The 20,251-nt window shown below is 45.7% G+C and overlaps 2 protein-coding genes and 1 pseudogene across 4 annotated transcripts; 1 reads left to right on the plus strand and 2 right to left on the minus strand.

The window, feature by feature from the left end:
* The first annotated feature begins 483 nt into the window (after nt 1-483).
* On the plus strand, nt 484-1,879 carry LOC124663682 (annotated as a pseudogene).
* A 1,939-nt stretch (nt 1,880-3,818) lies between these two features.
* Nucleotides 3,819-8,623, minus strand: LOC124700311 (protein AF-10-like). 3 transcript variants are annotated; one of them, XM_047232472.1, is made up of 9 exons: nt 8,462-8,623; nt 8,157-8,378; nt 8,011-8,064; nt 7,769-7,834; nt 7,545-7,682; nt 7,345-7,398; nt 6,389-6,448; nt 4,755-5,531; nt 3,819-4,674 (listed from the first exon to the last, which is right to left on the minus strand). In XM_047232472.1, exons 1-9 carry the CDS (start codon nt 8,510-8,512, stop codon nt 4,477-4,479), a joined length of 1,620 nt encoding a protein of 539 aa, XP_047088428.1. In that variant the 5' UTR covers nt 8,513-8,623; the 3' UTR covers nt 3,819-4,476. The 3 variants fall into 3 exon arrangements, with proteins under 3 accessions (XP_047088428.1, XP_047088434.1, XP_047088419.1); XM_047232478.1 differs by having other exon boundaries at nt 8,017-8,064; nt 8,157-8,381; XM_047232463.1 differs by having other exon boundaries at nt 8,157-8,381.
* An 11-nt stretch (nt 8,624-8,634) lies between these two features.
* Nucleotides 8,635-15,540, minus strand: LOC124663691. The gene is made up of 10 exons (XM_047201370.1): nt 14,361-15,540; nt 12,069-12,154; nt 11,619-11,987; nt 11,449-11,532; nt 10,812-10,932; nt 9,732-9,930; nt 9,532-9,632; nt 9,221-9,433; nt 8,726-9,005; nt 8,635-8,677 (listed from the first exon to the last, which is right to left on the minus strand). The coding sequence occupies exons 1-10, from the start codon at nt 15,331-15,333 to the stop codon at nt 8,635-8,637; spliced, it is 2,469 nt and encodes an 822-aa protein (XP_047057326.1). The 5' UTR covers nt 15,334-15,540.
* Nucleotides 15,541-20,251: the final 4,711 nt, after the last annotated feature.

The raw sequence follows: 20,251 nt of genomic DNA on the forward strand, positions 1-20,251 counted from the left end.
TAGAGCGTGCACATTTGAATCGGCCAGTTGAAGATGGCTTTAGCCTCCAACATCCGACAATCTCTCTCCCTATATCTGTCCTTCTGCAAGCACAAGCCAGTCGAGGAGGCGTCAGAGTCAAACCATATGCATGTTGTTGCCGTCCTCAGCTGACTTATGCTTCACAGGCCAATTAACGTCCATGTCACAAAGAACAAAACGCAACAGCCACAAAAGCGCAGGTTGTTTTTTCGTTCTCAAGCAATCTTATTTTTAAGATTGTTAGTTACTGGATTCTGCCCAGAAGTAAGCATCAGTAGGCAGTCACCAACTACTGTTCCCGTGCATTATCGAATGATTAATCCAATCACGCCTCGGCAGTACTATATAGTACTCCCAATAATCTGCTGGTGCGAATGGAACAAACATAAATAGTAAGCGGAACAATCCCAGTACTAGCTCTTGGTAATCTTGGTCAGTGCCTGTAGCTACCGCCTACCGACCATGAAGCGGCAGCTCGCGGCGACGCTGCTGGTCCTGATCGCGCTGCCGGCGTACGTCCGGGCCGCCGGGATCATGGCGCTGCTCACGCACGCCGACGCCGGGCGCGGGCTCGCGAGGCCCGAGCTCGTGCGGCGCATGGCGCACCGCACCAGGGCGCGGCGGCGTCTGCTCTCGTCGTCGCACTCGCACGCGAAGGAGACTGGCCGGCCGTTGCTCGCCGGCCTCGGCGCCGGTGGGGGCGGCAGCATCGTGACGAACGAGTACCTGGTGCACCTGTCCGTGGGCACGCCGCCGCGGCCCGTGGCGCTGACGCTCGACACCGGCAGCGACCTCGTGTGGACGCAGTGCGCGCCCTGCCTCGACTGCTTCGACCAGGGCGTCCCGCTCCTGGACCCCGTCCGGTCCTCCACCTACGCCGCGGTCCCCTGCGACGCGCCGCTGTGCCGGGCGCTCCCGTTCACCTCCTGCGGCGGCGGAGCGTCCGGTGGGAGCTGGGGAGACCGGAGCTGCGTGTACGTCTACCACTACGGCGACAAGTCGCTCACCGTCGGTCAGCTCGCCACCGACCGCTTCACCTTCGAGCCCAGCGACGGCGGCAATGCCGATGACCAGTCCTCTGACCGGCAGTTAACGTTCGGCTGTGGCCACTTCAACAAGGGCATCTTCCAGGCGAACGAGACCGGCATTGCCGGGTTCGGGCGGGGGCGGTGGTCGCTGCCGTCCCAGATCGGCGTCACCAGCTTCTCCTACTGCTTCACCTCCATGTTCGAGTCCAAGAGCAGCCTCGTCACGCTCGGCGCGCCGGCCGAGCTCCAGAGCAGCGGCAGTGTATTCCAGTCCACCCGGCTGATCAAGGACCCCACGCAGCCGTCGCTCTACTTCCTCGGGCTGAAGGGCATCAGCGTGGGCTCCACGCGGCTGCCGGTGCCGGAGCGGCGGCTCCGGTCGACGATCATCGACTCCGGCGCGTCGATCACGACGATGCCAGAGGACGTGTACGAGGCGGTGAAGGCGGAGTTCATCGCGCAGGTCGGGCTGCCGGTCATCGGACCGGAGGCCGGCTCGGCGCTTGACCTCTGCTTCTCAATGCCCGAGACGGCGGCGCCGTTCTGGAGGCAGCGGCGGCGGCTACCGGAAGTGTCCGTGCACGTGCCGTCGCTGACGCTCCACCTGGACGGCGCCGACTGGGAGCTGCCGCGCGGCAACTACGTGTTCGAGGACCACGCCGCGCGCGTCATGTGCCTGGTGCTCGACGCGGCGCCCGGAGACCAGACCGTCATCGGCAACTACCAGCAGCAGAACACGCATGTCGTCTACGACCTCGGCAACGACGTGCTGTCCTTCGCGCCGGCGCGGTGCGACGAGCTCGCGGCGTCGCTGTAGCGTTTGTGCATAACTCCTAGTACTGATCAGGCGAAACGCGCTGTAGCGGTAGACTGAATTTTGCGCTCGGTGCTTCGGCCGATTCTGCTTCTGAACTGGACCGTCCGTGTAGCTGATCCGACGGTGTAGACGTGCGTGCGCCCTTCCAACAAGGACAAGGGCAGGCTCTTTCGCTTGTACAGAGTTTTGAAATTGCCAAAGCAAACAGAGATTGGGTCCCAAAAAAAAAAGATTGGCTCCAAAACTTTCTTTGGGCAGATTTTATCATTTTCCCGGCTCTCTGCATCTATTACACTTGGATTGTGTATCGGTGAAGCATGCCTATCAAAAAGAAAGTGACAGTAAACATATATATATATAGCACCAGCCAACAAGAGATGATGGGTCCAACCAGTGAAGGAAAAAATGTACACCATCTGAACCAAAATACATGCTCTTTCCGATTCATATTACTTGCCGTTAATATAAATATATCTAAACATATTTTAGGCTCTAAATACATTTATATTAGAGATAAGTAATATGAATCGGAATACGATGCCGGCAAGGCTATCCGTCTAGAAGGAACGGAGGTAGCTACGGCCTACGGCATTGAGATCAGATTAGAAATACTAACCGGTAGGTGAGGCTCTCGCGACAGAAGCGATTTAGGTCTTCCTCGCCTCCTGCCGGCGCCGCCGCCGATCTACCCTGCCTCTATGGCCTTCGGGCCATGGGGGTGCGGTGAATCGCGGCCCTCGTCGGCGAGAGGGCTCCACCCCCTGTTTTGTAGGCTATGTTCTCTGTTTTTAGGGTTAAAGTTTGTAGGAGCGGCGCTCAGGTGGTGGTGGCGCCGCCTCGTACAATAAGATCTCCCCGGCTTCAACCCCATCTCGGCGGCAACGTCGAGAGACTTGTGGGAGTGGTGTCATCTTCGAGGTTTTCGTCTGGCTGCGGGATCTTTGGATGGTCAAGGAGCTTCGGCAGTTCATCCTTCTTCTTTGTCTTTGGAACGGATGTAGTCTTCTTGACTCGTTCGGCGACTTCCCGTCCGCAACCAACAACGTCAAGCCGACTCAGGGAGGAGCGGCAACGACGGCAAGCCGTCGACACGGTCTGCAGGTTGAAAATGAAGGGCTTCTCAAGGATCTCGTTGTAATTTTCGTTTTTCTTAGGGTGCTTTGTATTATTCGTTGTTTCTTTTAATGCCAGTATCCGAATTGCAAAAAAAAAAAGTAATATGAATCGGAGGAAGTATTCGTCTTCCAAAGCAACGCCTCTAACTGAGTTAACTGAGGTATCGTATCACCTGACTCTTAAGTGAGTATGGTGAACCGAGGCATGTCCATTTGCCAGCAGACTCAGAGGTTAGAGCAGACGCATTTCGCTCTCAGGCCTTCGTCGGCAGGTCATAATGCGAGGACTGCCTTTGTGCAGAAAGGTCAAAAATTCTGACCTAACTTCCACCGTCACATTTGCCTACTGCCTAAATCAGCCTAATTCATTCCAAAGCAATCGAGAAATCCCGGGCGTGTTCATACTCATTTATGCCATTTGGGATCATGCTCTAGGAGGTGGGAGACGTTGACATGCCAAAACAAGGAGAGTTGGTGACATATGGCATCAAAGTGAAGGAGAGATTATGTCCTGCTGCCGGTGCCAAATTACTAGTGTGGGTACAAGGCCTTGGGATTGACGAGCTTATGGTAGTATCATAATCTAGGACTAGGAGACTAGGGAGGTGGGAGACGTTGACAACCTATGGTCTGGTGACTGGTGAGTCCATATGCGGCATCAAAGTCCACCCGAGGGTTGGAGATGCTGCACCAAGGAAGGTCGTTGCTTCATTTTACAATCATGACATTTGGAACAAACATATAGGAGCAGGCTTCAGTCCAGGTCGCCGCATGTAAGTTCATTCTTTTTTATGAACTTAAAGAAAACGTTATACGAGTTTCGATAAAAGTGCCATATGGAAGGAAACTGAACCTGTATAAATATCAAGTTACTCTATCAAGAAGTTGCCAATGTTTCATCTAACATGTTACAAGCTAATGTAAGCCACACATACACACGCACGCATCAACCAAACAGTCCAAACTTATGGGTACATCTCGACCTTAATATGCAGCTGCTGTTGTACAGAGATAATTCATTTGCACATGGCCTACCGGTTGTTAGCTACAGATGTCAATTGTCAACTACAGATGTCAAGTCAGTGACAACTCTGGCCTCTTCTATCATCGCCCGCTAATGCTAGTTAATTGTTCTCTGTTACAGAACTAATCTAATAACTCCAAAGATGACAATGTACAGAGCATATTTCACAAAACCTGCCCTTGAATAACTAAATTAGTGGATGAATTCACCCATATTGCCACGTCATCTGGGTGGCATCAGCTTAGCGGATCAAACCTGGATATAAGCTCAATACACACTGAAGGACTCGGTTTGCACCATTTTATAATGACTCGGTTAGCACCATTTTATAACCTCCGCCTGTCCGTGCCCCTGTGGCTGTGTGATAATAACACTCGCCAGCCCCGCTGGCTGCCATCTGCTTTTCAGGCACCGAACCATGTCCCCCATATCCCTGTCGATCAAGGACGGAGCCACTCTGATCTGCTGCTGCTATGCATTCCCAGGCACCTGCACCACATCCTGAATCCGTTGCTTCTTTTTGCGAGTATAAACATATCTCTTTGGAGGGACTTGTTTCTGTGGCATAGCTTGGTCACATGGTTTCAGTGGCATAGCTTGATCACATGGTTTCAGTGACCTAGCTTGGTCACATGTTGCAACAAGTTCGTTTTGAACTGTTTCTCCATACTGCAACATCATATACTTCAAATATAAGCAATGAGGTGATATAATGGAATGTAAATCTACAGCAGAATAAAATTCCAAACCTTTTTATCTATTGACTTTGTTTCTCCGTCTCCTGATTTTTGTGAGGCAATAACTTCTCCCCCTTGAAGATTCTTATCAGCAAGTAACTCCCCATCATCCAACTTCCGCTTGTACGATATTGTTGATGTCAAACTGTTCTTTGTTTCCCCGTCTACTGATTTTTGTGACGGAGTAACTTCTCCCTCTTGAAGATTCTTATCAGCAAGTAACTCCCCATCATCCAACTTCAGCTTGTACGATATTGTTGATGTCGAACTGTTCTTTGTTTCCCCGTCTACTGATTTTTGTGACGCAATAACTGCTCTTTCTTGAAGATTCTTATCAGCAATTATTTCCCCATCATCCAACTTCCGCTTGTACGATATTGTTGATGTCGAACTGTTCTTTGTTTCTTCGTCTCCTGATTTTTGTGAGGCAACAACTGCTCTTTCTTGAAGATTCTTATCAGCAAGTAATTCCCCATCATCCAACTTCTGCTTGTACGATATTGTTGATGTCGAACTGTCAGCTGTATTCCTATCGGTGTCCTTGCTATGAATGGGAAATCTGACGGTGTTTTTCCTGGAAATAGTACTATCCACCGTGACATCATCGGATCTCACTGTGACCTCATCCGATCTTTGCCTTTTTCCACTATATGAATTGTTGTTAACAGAAGTAGTGGCAGATTCTGAACTTGCTCCAGTTCCCGACATATAAAATGGAGTCTGGATCGAGGAGGCAACATAGTCCCTTCTTACAGCAAGTATATCATGTTCACATACAACCAACTCTTTCTGGCATAAAACAAAAAGTGGACATATAAGAACTACATAGTTTTTGCAGCTAGTAAACCAAACAAGATATTAGCAGCATGTAACACTATCGATTACTGTACAAATATACATGGAACTTCCAGTCCCAATATATTTATTTATGGACATGTTCAGAGACCTAGACCTTAAAACTATGCCAATCCAGTACAACAGAGCAAATAGGTCACTACAGCCCAGCATCAGTACAAAGAATATCTCCGTGGCCATAAATCCATAGGAATGGCTGATTTTTAGGTTGGCTCGCCAAACCTAACACAACCCTCCTCCTTTTACCCGGGCTTGGGACCGGCTATTCCTAAAAGGCATAGACGGAGTTCTCCGTGGCCATAAAAATCTATGGAAAAGGAGAAGGGGTCGGCCTTGAAATTTTCTGCTGCAACTCCCTCTGTTTCACAAGATAAGGCGCAATTTATGGTGGGGGCTTGGTCTCTGGGAAACTTTGATCCATCACGCATATCATTAACTACAATAGCCAATGGTACTATGCGCACGCAATCAAAATTACAATCTCTATATCCATGTAATGATTGCTCATTGAAGTATGTAGAGTTAAGTCACTCGTGAAATATGTGGGATAGTTACATTTTGAGATTGAAGGGATAGTTCAACAGAAAAATATCGACAACTACGGCACTGCTAGCAACATCAGGTTAAACAAAGTGAAAAGATGCACTTTGGTATGTATCCCAGTAATATCACTTCTAACAGAAAGGAATGATACAAGTTTTCTGAAAGAGATTATAGGAGTGCCTGATGAAGTCTAATTTCCTCAGCAACCAAAAGGGACAGGAAGTAAATGCAATTCACGGATACTGTACCTTCTCCTTCTCTCTTTTAACAATCCTCTCGCAAAGAAGGCGCAATCTTTCCAATTCAACCTGCCACGCAGGGGGAATATTATGTCAGCATAAAGCACATCTACCCTAAGATACAGGTGTGTTTGTAAGATGAAGGTGCTATTTTTAGAGCACAGGTCTTATGTTAGTGATATTTGCAGACATAAGGGATTTCACACAAAATATAATACTTAACACACAGCTTATGATCCATAGCCAAAGTAAAGCCAACTCGGGACAGTGTTTAAGGCTTCAATGAATACTGACATAACAAAATACACTGGTTTGGCACTTAAATTGCAGATAGAAGAAAAGCGCAAGATGAAACTGCCTTCAAGCAAGAATAGAGTACACATTACAAAAAAATCAAATAAGTTGCAGTCCATTTTTTCAGCGTATTCACTTCACACTACTCCAGAGACACTACTTTCCAAATACATTTTGCTCAACTTCCACATAAATAAACACCCTAAAAAGGCGTCTACATGTGCAAAAAGTAAAAGGTAACAGCGATGAAGTTTCTGTTTCTTCGTAAACCCTGCGACTGACTACTAGCCATCCGATAGTCAGATACATCAAAACCACCACCATGGCACGTGCTCAATACCACACGGTTTGGCATATATATTCATTCAAAGGTTCTAATTATGGATCGGAGAGAGTAGTATAATGTGATTTTCCAGCTAGTACCTATAAAGCATAATAGGTCATCCCTTATCAAAATGCAACGCTTTGACACAAAAGAAGCAAAGTCCACACAAAACAAAGCGCGGTGATGCTTGGAGCAGGATAAAAAGGCAGAACTACACAAGTAACATGAAATAGATTAGTTCATATGTTATTACCCTATAGTTATTAAATCAAAAGACAGTAATGTTCACAAGATCACAGAACTTCTACACTTCTAAACAAATAAAGCATGTAACAGGCACATTTACCCTCATTTGTTTCATGATCTTGACTTCCTCAGGTCCATACTGCTGAGAGTCAACCTGTGGAAGTTTTTCAAAGAGGAAAATAAGACTGATATAGAGAGTATATAGGCCATTTCTACTGCACTATCAGATCTGAAGGAAAACCAGTTCCCTGTGGTCACAGATTAAAGAATCCATCTCACAACAGTTTAAAGCAAACTTACCTTTCTTTGCTCAGTACTGTGATTGCCACAATATGCTTTGTGCCGCCATAAGTTACCGATCTTTTTCGTATTCATGTAAAGACCAGCATCCCTAGCACATGCAGGATGGAAAGTGACTTGACAACCTATAGTACAGCACTGCATAAATGAAGAGAAAAACTTAGCAAGAATGAATTGGCCTGTCGTTATAATACAGATTAGGTCCAAAGTATAATTTACAAGACCTTCAAGCATGTGCCAACATTGTGGTGGCAGATCGAGCATGTGTCTCCCTTCAGAAGGTTCTCCTCCTTGGATAGATTAAATAGTCAGAAAAATCATAAAAAGATAACTAACAGGAACTTACAATCAATACAAGATGGATTCAGGTGGTATCAACATATAAACAATGAAATAACACTACGGAAGAGAAACCAAATCTTAAATATTATAGTGAGCATGTGTGATGGTGCAAAGAGGTTAGTACCATTACATCAACGGCATTATGTTGTCCCCTTCTGAATGTGTTCTCCAAGAGCCACTACAGAAAAATTGACCACAAATCTAACAATGTAGGTAAGCTAAGCAAAGCAAAGCAGCATTATTGAAAAATAAAGATGCCAGTCAAAATACCTCAGCACAAAAAGCATGAACCCATTGGCCCTTTGTAGTCTTGCGAAAAGCTCCTAATGTACCATGGCAGAAACCACAATGCACCAACCATGATATCGCACCACTGCAATCAGATGCATTGGCAGAGATGACAGTATCTGATAACATCTCTTGACAACGTTCACACTTCCAAGGACCTGTGGGATTCATCCGACTCTGGTAGCAATCCAAGTGGACAGCAGCCTGCTAAACATGCAGGGTTAATATTTAACTGAAGTGCAACTTGAGCAAAAGTGAAATACAAAGAATAGTGAAATGGGGAGCACCTTGCAGCTTGAGCAGAGAAATATTCGGTTCAATACAGTTTCACGCCGCATGCACACATCACATGGAAGATCATTTTTCTTAGAAAATTTAGCCAGATCAAAAATGCCAAAATTACTATCTGCTGAGACTTTACTGTTTGAAAATGAAAGATCCTTTGTTTGCGGCAACAAAGTCAATTGGCTAACTCGTAAAGATCCAGCATTGATTTTTGTACTCTGCAGCACAAAAAAGACAAAGATGAATATCCGTAACACAAGATAAACATAACAAGCACAAGAACAGTATGAACCTCTTGTTTGACAGGCGCTGCATCATTTTCTGTCTCTTTCTTAAAAGTTTCATTTCTCAAGCTGGGTGCAGCACAAGGTGCAGCTGCAGCTAGGATAGCCTGAGCTTCTTTGTGTCTCCTCTCTGAGTTCCCGCGTTTCTTAGCTTCCCTTATATCGCGAAGGAACTGATTCACAATGATATGGTCCCATTTTCGTTTATTAAAAGAATCCAATTCATGGGAAAGACTCTGGACGACCTTGAATTTAAGGTCTTCTGCAAGATATAAGGAGGACTGAAACATCAATTCAGAAAGCAGAAGAAACTACTGAACTATTGAGTTAAGTTTGGAATCTCAAGGTTAATCGTTAAGACAGAGCTGCAGCGACAGGAGCATATAATAGGACAGCAGTCAAAGTGGTTTGGTACTTCTGTAAAAATAGCATAAAAATTGTAACTAACTTAACAACGAGAAAGAACATGCCACATACCATATCTCTGGTTCTTGGATACAACATCATTGAGAAGCCTGGATTGAAAATAAATGATTTCTCCTTCTATTTCATCACGGGGTGAATGCTCTAGAATATCTGACGATTCTGCTTTAGAAGCTTCATCAGCTGCAGCTATCTCTGTTAATTGCTCAAGTTTTGTTGATAAATCAGCAAGATTTTGGTCATGAGGAACGCAGGATAACTCTTCAACTTAAATTGCACAAAAGAAAAAAATATCAGATCAAAATGTAAATAACAATATAGTAAGTGGTATGATTTGATTGATGGTGAGATGTTAAAAGGAGTACCATGATAACAAGACTGCTTATTCTGATTCGAAATATGACCCCACAAATCCTGCAACTTTTTCTCGACGTATGGATGAATATAGCAGCGATAACCATCAATGCTACACAGAGCAAACACGGGATTAGGTAGTTTAACACATCAAATTGTGTGTGCAGACTTGGGCGAGAAAGATGCAAGCAGAAATGGATTTTAACCATACTTGAGAACACGTTGGCCAGAAATATGGTCGTCTTCACAATCACGACCAGTGTGCGAGGAATTTTCTACTGAATTAGACCAGTCTTTATCAGCTTTATCACTGTCAGGATAGTTATGATCAAATGATGAGATGCCTTCCTCAAGTTCTGAGCCAGGTTGTGAATCAGTTAAGTTCTTACTTTCACTTCTAAGCAATGTACCTGGCCATAATATTGAAAGAATCATTTGAGTCTACAGCAACCAAGATGAACTAGTTAGCAGGGCAACTGAAATAAATTCTTTATGATTTGGGATTGAGAGCCTCCTTCCCAATCTTCAGGGCTAGTTCGATACTATGACTACCAGGTTACAGAGAACAAGTTTGAAACAGAAACCAAGATGAACTAGTTAGCAGGGCAACTGAAATAAATTATTTATGATTTGGAATTGAGAGCCTCCTTCCAATCTTCAGGGCTAGTTCAATACTATGACTACCAGGTTACAGAGAACAAGTTTGAAACTCGAAGGAGCCTCAAAAGTGAGTATTTCAACCAGTGACAAGTTAAAACTAATATAGGTGCAGAAATGCCTGATTTTTGTTTCCAGCATGTCAAATGTCATAGTTTACAAGTTAAACAACATACCAGTTCTACAAAAATATTAGCACACTGGGTGTGAGTAGCTAACACCATAATGATTTCAACTGATGAAAAGGATGAATTTCATCAAACTATTATTCTTTTGGTTTCTGTATCACAACATAAGGCACACATGAATTTATTGAGTTTTCCCTTGTTTCCCTAATCTTTGGCACCCCTCTCCTCCTTTTATAGCAATTGCACGACTATTGTAGTATTGCCAACAATAAGTATTTTCATAGTTCATTTTGACAATGGATCAGAGAAGAGCAGTGATACATCATGGAGTTTAAAATTAACAATTAACAATTAAGTAAAGAAAGCAGCAAAATTAACAAGCATACTGATCAATGAACATACATCATAGAGTTTAAAATTAACAACGAAGTAAAGAAAGCAGCAAAATTAACAAGCATACTGATCAATGAATGTAGTTGCACACACAAATGCATCTAATGTGTTACCTTCTGGTGCTATATCACTCTCTTCAAGAGGTTTCACTTGAACAGAAGACACATGAACGGAGTTTTGCAGCAACTTGATGATTTTCAACTTCAGACCAGGGGAGAAGGTGGTTGTTTCAGGCTGCCAAGGAATAAAAAATTATATAACAAAATAGGATTTAAGGTCAAAATAGTGTGGTAGGTCAAATCCATTGATGACACCACATAGGCACAGCTGTACCTGTGCGTGCTCTTGAAAGGGTACATATAAACAAACATGGATTTAACTATTATCTCTTTTAGTTTCATGCGTATGCTAAGATTTATAGTTGACATAGAAAGTCCATTATGCATATCAAATATATTCATAAATTACAGTTAACTCAGTCTCTAGCACTATGTATTCCATATATGACTGCAAGCCGTGTTACATGTAATGACGTAAAGGACAAATAGCACGAAAGGTAGACGTTGTGATAAGCATAACTTTTTCAAATTTTACCGATATATCTGAAAAATTCAATAGTATAAATTAAAAAGTGGAGCCAAAGTGGAAGGGCCATGTTAAATGTATGTATATACCAAAAATTATACACCACCTAGTAGAAATGCTCGTGCAAACCAGTCACAGTTAATGAATATTCCAATTAAAGATTACCACAAGAGCAGCTTCCAAGAATTCTGAGGACAGACCCAGTTCTGATTCTATATCACCAACACTAACCTTCCCTTGGTCAATTAGCTGTGAAGCACAAGCATAAAACCCAGTTACGCAATACTTCCAAACATGAGTACCTTAAAATCTTGCTTTGTAAGATTAGCAGGTACCTTTCTGAGAACTGCAGAAACATCAGTAGAACTGCTCACAAGATTCCCATCTCCTGTAGGCTGATCAACAACCATGTGTGTCTGTTCGATTTGTTGAGTTTCGATGGCTCTAGCAGTACATGGTGTCGTAACCAGCTCCGCTGTCTGCACTTTGTTTAGGCTGGACGAACTAGAGCTGATGGATATGCCGTTCATGAATTTGTCCTTACTCTTGCGTGTAAATCTCATTTGTTGTTTCTTGTCTGTGGTAAAAATTTCATCATCCAGCCCAACTCGTGCAGTATCCTGTTCAGTAACACCATTGGCATTGTGTACGGAACTGATGCTTCTGACTCTAGAATGCCTTGAGCAAAATATCCTCAACTCAACCTACAAACAGATGTGCAAGAAAACTATTAAAGAACAAAAACAACCAAGGCAAAAAGCACAACAGAGAAGAAATGGTCTAACATTCTTAAGCCCAGATTTTCCCCATATCTCCATCTGATGCTTAGATTCTCTTGCACATATTGGATGAAAGCAAGCCCGGCATGTTCCTGGAAAACATTAGTCAATAACCAAAGAAGGGATATTACATGCAGCGAAAACGGAAGTCCTTTGCACATGGTTTATATACAAATTAAATAGCAACAAGAAAAAAAAACATCTATCAACAGAAAAACAAAATCGAACAATGACCCCACAGCAATTTGGGAATGTGTGAATAGTGTTGCTGATAACCTGTTTTGTTTACTTGATATGAGTATCCCAACAAGAACAGCAGCGCCAATATTTTACTGATTCAGCTTACAAGGGGGTGTATTTGTTACGCGTCTATTAAGAATTCGCACCAGCGAGTATAATCTACTGATTTAGTCTTTCCATGTAACATGAACAAGATTCTACAGAAAACAAGTTTATTGTTCATATTGATTTTACGTCAGATGGTTTTTCTTAAGAGCAGTGAAGTCAAGCCCAACACAACCCCCATTGGAGAAAATAAAACAGTATCACATTCGCGATTTCTATCACCACAGGAATGAATTACAGTTACCAAAAGATGATACTAAGTTCAATCATGAGACCAACCTGAAGAACAAGTCAAATCAAAATGACATGCTAACTTAGATAATGGAATAGGTATCATATGACATCACAAAAGGCTAAGAAACTATTCACTATTCATGCTCTCAAAATTTGTGAAGGAATCCTATAGTGGCCGTAAAGTAGCAGACCATACGTGGGTCTGTACTTCTACTAATGTTCTCGTGTTTCTTCAGCAATTTACATTCGCTGGAGTACTTGGTGCCATTTATAGTCATCTAAGATGTTCACGCATCCTACATTATATAATTACAGCTAAATCTTTATAGTCATCTAAGATAATATTCGCACATCCTACATTTATAGTCATCTAAGATGATCATGGAAAAGGTGATAGTGCCGCTAAACTGGAGACATTTTATACATGTATCTTTCACAGGATTTTAGGAATTACAGCTAAATCTTGACAGCACATTTAGAACATGCAGACCTCTCAAAACCATGGCCCCAACTTTGAATTTGTAAGCCTATTAGTAAAGATATTATCCAATATCAAACACACGCGCTACATTTTCACACAATCAACTAAAGAAAACACACATTTCAAAACTCGGACCATGCTATTCACCAAGATAAGAGACATCTTAAGCAACAAAGTACGCATGGAGTGAAAAAAACTAGGGGAACCCGTACGCACTTCACCATTAACAGCTTCCATGATTGTATAATCATTCCAAAAATACTATATGAACTGAACAATTTAACGGTGCTGTAAATAACTTTGTCGCCACCGCCTAATGGTACATGATTGTAAACCAAAGCACCATATTAAATATCTTTGACAAATAAAGCAGGTAGCTAATTTTCCAAGAATATTGAAGGAAGGGTGGTTCAATTTCATCAAACAGTAGGCCTCTTGCCTAATGTGAACTGCACATTCTTATATTATTAATATCTGTAGAGTTGTATTACATTCCATTGTCAACAAAGGATCAGATCTAGATTGTAAAACCCCAAAAGGCAGCAAAAATCAAATCATCAAACTGCACAGTTCAAACAGCTGAATTCTTAGTTGCAACGCCATCCTCAAGATGCTAAGCCTGCATATGGCCAATACTAGCAGATATTATGCAAGCTTGTACAGTCTGCGACTGGTAGATTAGAGGTTAAGATTTAACAAGAAACAGCTTATTTCGCATGAGTAAGCTTAATAATTTGGTTCTGCTGTCATTCTGTGACTCGCTTCAACTTCTAACTCATAAAAGTTAAGTCAAAACAGACCAGCCAAATCAAACAATACTCGGTTCTAATTATAACACTGCTCAAATCCATCTGAATTTGGCATTTATTAAGTATCAATTGAACATTTCAGACAATGTGTGGTAAGCTTATGAGAGACCTTTTCACATACAAAGGTTGGCCTTAATACCTCTTCAGCTCCTAAACATGGGCACATGAATCCTGGAAGCTTTTATTTTACATAATTTGTAAACTACTCCAGCGAAAAGTGGGGAAAAAAGGCATATGAAGGGGAAAAGGTAGTATTTCAGCGAGACAGAGCGGGATAAAAAGAAACAAAACAATTTGGAAGTACAAGTTCTCTGTTAGAGCGCTGTTGTATGGGAAGTCTATACACAGGGAGCACACTTGTAGATAAAACTATCTAGACAAGCTTATTTTGATACTGTAGAGGGAGAGAAGTGAGTGAAAAATACATACCATGGCTACATCGAACGCATGCACCATGCATAACCTTGCAGAGAGTGCACACCATTTTCATGCGATTCTCTGGGATATCTCCTATATTAGTGACAGGTTCCATCGAGTCCATGTCCTCTACAAAAACCTCCGGCGCCCACAGGCTACAGAACAGGTGCGCGAAACTGAGGTTGCCCCCATCTGCAGCTTGACCAGGATCGCATTTCACAGGCTTCAAAGCACCTTTCTCCCTGGGGCAGAGCACGCAGGGCATAGAGACGATCCTGCCCCCATCGTTCAGCGACAGCATCCGCGCGGGCGCGGAACTGATACCGTCGCACCAGGCGCACGTCCAGTAGCCGTCCGGCACCACCTGCACGCCGTAACACCTCTGGTGCACGGACACCTTGCAGCTGCTGCAGTGGAGCATCCTGTTGGATGTGGCGTCAGTTTCTCCCAAGCAGCACACGTCGCAGGTTGAAGCGGCCTCGCCTGGCACGGGCGGCAGCCAGACCAGCCGCTCGAGCCCCGCGTCTGCCCCCAGCAGCTTCCGCTTCTTGTTGGGGCGCTCCGAGGTGAGCACGGACCGGCCTCGCGATGCTAGGAGCCAGTTCAAGGAGTCGTCCTCCAGACTCTTGCCTGGATCTGGCTGTTCCTGTTGCTGGGGAATGGCGTCCTGCTCGCGGTGCCCTTCGCTGTCCCCGTTGGTACTGACTAGCTTGATGCTGCTGCGGAAAACAAAATCTGAGCTCTCGTGCTGTGTCGCATGGTTGGCATGCAGGAGGTGATTCTCCGGCTCCTCGTTCTCCTTGCCCGAAACCAGGGTGGGGTTAGCGACCACGGCTGTATGAGATGGATCAACGTGTTGAGGCAACTGCTGCTCCTTCCCGCTGCCCACAAATGGTATGATAAAGCACGGATCGAGACGGTTGGAGACGGACGGCAGTAACGCCTCGAAATCGTCGAGCGACATCTCCCGGAAGTAGGGCTCCATCTTGTCCCAGAGCGCGTTGGATCTCGCCTTGGGCTGCTGCTCTGCTGCTGCTGCGGCGGCTGCCGCAGCAGCCGCCGCAGCTTCGGGGGGCTGGGCCTTCTTGTGGTTCCTCCGCACGTCGCCGACGGCCGCCCACCTGGCGACCCGGGCGGGCAGCAGCGGATCCCGCGCCGCGTCGTCGTCGCCGTCGAAGGGCGAGCGCAGCGTCAGCGCCTTCCTGGCCTGGTCGGACGTGCCGACGCCGCGCGACGCCGCCGGCGAGGCGTCGGCGGCGTCGGCCCGGGAGGACGCGGCGGCATCGGCGTCGGCGGCGTGCCGAGCTCTCCGGCGAGGCGCCACGGCGGGCTGCTGCAGTGGCGGAAAACCTCAGGGGCTAGGGTTTCTGTGGCTGGCCACGATTATTTTGGGGGGAGTTCAGATCCGGGAGCCAGAGGGAGAAAGAGGGAGAGACAGCATGCTTCTTCTCAAAGAAAGGAAACAGAAAAAAAAAAATCGTTTTGTCTTTCCGTAGTGGGCTGGCTGGGCCTCTCCTCGGAGCCTCGTGAAATGCTACGGCCACCGAGACGGCTCGCGCAGCGCCTGGCGAGTTCAAACGAAAACCTGTACGCAGCCTGGCTGTACGCGTGGGCCCAGATTGTCTGTGGGAGAAACGGCGTGGCCGTAGCGATTTTCTCGAGGGGATATACCCTGGCCGGGGCTGCGGCGTCGTCTCACGGGATTCGGTTCTGAGTAGTTGGCTCACCGACATGTGGTCCCTGGTGACTCTACGTGTCCATGTATCCTGGGTACAGCTACCGGGTTGACGGGTAGGTGACGGGACGCGTGGCGCCCGATCGCACGTACGCCTGCGCGGCCACAGATTAGAGAAACGGTGTGGGTTTATTATGGCAGGTGGGACCCTCTCTCCGCCTTTATGGGAGCCGTTGGATTGGGCGACGCCGCGGTTTCGTCTTCCTACGTACGATTGGATATATGACGATGGCCGTTAGATAACCAGGCCTGGTCTGCTGCATCCATTGTTTCAGCCTATACTATACACTGTCCGTGCGTTGCTATAGGTGCTTAAATTTTATTTCTCGATGCATATATATCATTCACAATTTACATATGAAAATTCAAAAAAATGATACTCCCTCCGGTCCTAAATATAAGCCATATAATTTTTGGCACGGAAATTAAGAAACGCATATTTAGGAAAAATTACACCATGTATGGCTAGGGTTAACCGTAAGTAATTGCCGTGAGCTAATAGAGGACTTTGCATAAGATAAGTAAACCTAATCAAATCTCTAAAAATATTGTCCATACAAGTAGGACAACGCAATAAACCTTATATTCTGGAATTGTTCTCAAAATACTATATGGCTTATATATAACGGAGGGAGTAATAGATTTTTAGGTGGGTACATAGATCTAGTAGCAAAGTAGTAGACAGTACAAAAGAGGACCAAAGGGTGGTTGGACCGTATCACATAAGAACTTAATACATAGCCACAAGATACATGAACGTAATAACAAAAGAACATTTTTGTTATGCATCTACGTGGTTTAAGTTCTAGGTCATCTTGTTACTCTTCCGTGGTAAGTCCCACATGTTTATTGTCATAACCATCAACTCAACAACCTCTTCTTTTGAATGTTTTATTGTCTCACAAAATGGACGGTGACGGCTGCTTCAATGGGCGGTGGCAGCTGCTACAATCACCGGCGGCGGCGGTGATTTTGTACAAGCGATGGCACATATTGCTACAAGTTGGCATGCAAGGACGGTTGTGTTCTCTCATTTTTCCTTCCCTGAAGCATTGACCCGATCTGGTGGTCCTTACCGTTCATACAGAACGGCTGGCGATCCGGGGGATCGGGGAGTTTATCCCCCAGGGACGCTTAGCCCTTCAGAAAGATATTACTCCCTCCGATCCTTTATAACTAACTTGAATCTCGAATTAAGATCTAAATTCGATTCAATTTAGGGCATCTCCAGCGGGCCGACGCATTTCGGATGCTCAAATTGTCTGTGAGCGTCTGTTTGCGTTGGTCCGCGAATGCCATACGGGCCCGGACGACCGTTTGTGTCGTGGGTATCCCCAGCGGTGCGGATGCATTTTTTTACCACAACCATCATCAAGGTCGTTAATGGCGGTTTAGCATCCCGTCGAGGCCTACCTCTGGCGATTACTTATTCGCGCGCGATGACAGTCGTTCACGCGCTTGCCCAACACATTGGCGCGTTTCACCGGCGTTTCGTGCGCAGGAAACGACATGCGCGGCAACGCCGTTTCCCGCCCCTCCGTGGCTATATATGGTGGACACCGGCGGGGACGACGGGCACACCTCAAGCTAAACCCTAGCATCCATCCATGGCCGAGCACAACCTTAGCTGGGGATCAGGTTGTTCAGATATGCTGCCAAGTCCACCTGGAGGAGGACGAGCAGGTAGCCACCGACGCGTTTCAGGCCGAGCAGCTGGACCTGGAGGCGGAGGCGGAGGCGGAGGTTGCGGAGGCGGCAAGGTGCGCGCTAGGTCGTCAGCGCCTCACAGCGGCCAGGGCGGCGCTCGCGGAGGCACGGGCCCCTCCGTTTCCGGCGGCCCCATCCACAGACGACATCATCCACGACATCGCCGACGACGACGTGCCCAGCCGCTTCGAATGCGCCAACGATCAGCAGGTTCTGCTCGCGTCCTTCGAGACCCTTGATGGGGACGCCCATTGTCGTCAGGCTTGGGCATCGGAGGAGGAAGCCCAAAACTATGCGGTCGCCATGGCTCGGGGGTACATGTGCTCCGACCTGGATTCGCTCACGCGGAGGGGCCCTTCTCCCGTGCGGGTCGAGCAGGAGAACCGGGTGCTGGCGGACGCCATCGCCGCTAGGGAGGATGCGGTCGCGGCGGTGGCTAGGGATAGGACCTGCTACCACACCCAGATGGCGGCGGTGCAGGCGGCGACTACGGAGGATGCGGAGATGGCCCACGCGGCGGCGGCGAAGGCGGCGGTGGCGGCGCAGAGAGTCTTGTGGGACTCCTCTCTGACCGAGTCCATCGGACGGCGCAGGCGGCAGGACGAGATGTCCGATCGACGGGGTGCGGATCGCAAGGAGTGCGTGAAGTGCTCGCGCTTCGACGATGGTGCCGACCCCTCCGGCGACCAGTAGTAGGCAGCGCGACTACGAGTAATCCCGGCCGAGGTAGGCCGCACGACTGCGAGTAGGTACGGCCGTTGTAGTTTTAGGTAAACTCGACTAACCATCTCTGTAAAGATGATCCTTTTGACCAATCAATAGTGGATTGAGGGAATAGAAGATCTAAAAATTTAAAAGAAAATAACAAGACATTTATCATTTTAAATATGCAATCCTAGAGATCTAGACCAAAGAAAATCTCTAGCTTTAATTTTGACCGAATTTGTTTTGATGCAACTATTTTTGAGAATTGAAAAAACTCTTAGCAAGTGGAGAAGAAATTAAAGGAGTGGTAAGAAAAGAATGAGAAAACACGGCAGCTCAAATCGTATTATCGGACACATTGTTATGGGCATAGTGCCTAGTATCCGTTGTTACTATTTTTAACATTGTTGCAACTTGCTATGCTTAATGCTTGTCACTTTGGGTCCGAGTGCCATGATCTCAGATCTGAACATGTTATTGATTCATGAGGATAATTATTGTTTTTTATCATATCTGCAAGTTGTATACACATATTGTTGTCCGGAACCCGATGCCTCAAAGTGACATAAATTGGTATAACCGGAGGAGATGGCTATGATGTGAGGATCACGTGTGTTCACGGAGTGCTAATGCTTTGCTCTGGTACTCTAATAAAGGAGTACCTTAATTACCAATAGTTTCCCTTGAGGCCTGATGTCTACAGGTGCTTCTATTCTTGTAGACAGTGTTGGGCCTCCAAGAGCAGAGGTTTGTAGAACAGCAGCAAGTTTCCCTTAAGTGGATCACCCAAGGTTTATCGAACTCAGGGAGGAAGAGGTCAAAGATATCCCTCTCATGCAACCCTGCAACCACAAAAGCAAGAAGTCTCTTGTGTCCCCAACACACCTAATAGGTGCACTAGTTCAGCGAAGAGATAGTGAAATACAGGTGGTATGAATAAGTATGAGCAGTAGTAACGACGCCAGAAAAGTGCTTGCTGGCGTGTGGTTGATGGTGGTAATATTGCAAGAAGTACAGATGTAGTAAAACAGGTAAACAAGCGAGCGATAGCGATATTTAGGAACAAGGCCTAGGGATCATACTTTCACTAGTGGACACTCTCAACTTTGATCACATAACAGAATAAATAAATAGATGCTAGACTCTACACCCTCTTGTTGGATAATGAACACCACTAATCGTGTAGGATTACACGAACCCTCGATGCCTGGAGTTAACAAGCTCCACAATATTCAATGTTCATATTTAAATAACCTTAGAGTGCATGACAGATCAACATAACCAAACCAAGTACTAACATAGCATGCACACTGTCACCTTCACACTACAAAAGGAGGAATAGATCACATCAATACTATCATAGCAATAGTTAACTTCATAATCTACAAGAGATCACAATCATAGCCTACGCCAAGTACTACACGATGCACACACTGTCACCATTACACCGTGCGGGAGGAATAAACTACTTTAATAACATCACTAGAGTAGCACACATATATATTGTGATACAAAACACATTGCAATCATAAAGAGATATAAATAAGCACTTCACTATGCCATTCATAACGGTGAATAAGTATTACGTGAAATATAGCCTAAGAGACCCACACGGTGCACACACTCGTCACCTTTACACACGTGGGACAAGGAGTCTCCGGAGATCACATAAGTAAAACCCACTTGACTAGCATAATGACATCTAGATTACAAGCATCATCATATGAATCTCAATCATGTAAGGCAGCTCATGAGA

Source organism: Lolium rigidum, chromosome 1, assembly GCF_022539505.1.
Source record: "Lolium rigidum isolate FL_2022 chromosome 1, APGP_CSIRO_Lrig_0.1, whole genome shotgun sequence".
NCBI classification, from domain to species: domain Eukaryota; kingdom Viridiplantae; phylum Streptophyta; class Magnoliopsida; order Poales; family Poaceae; genus Lolium; species Lolium rigidum.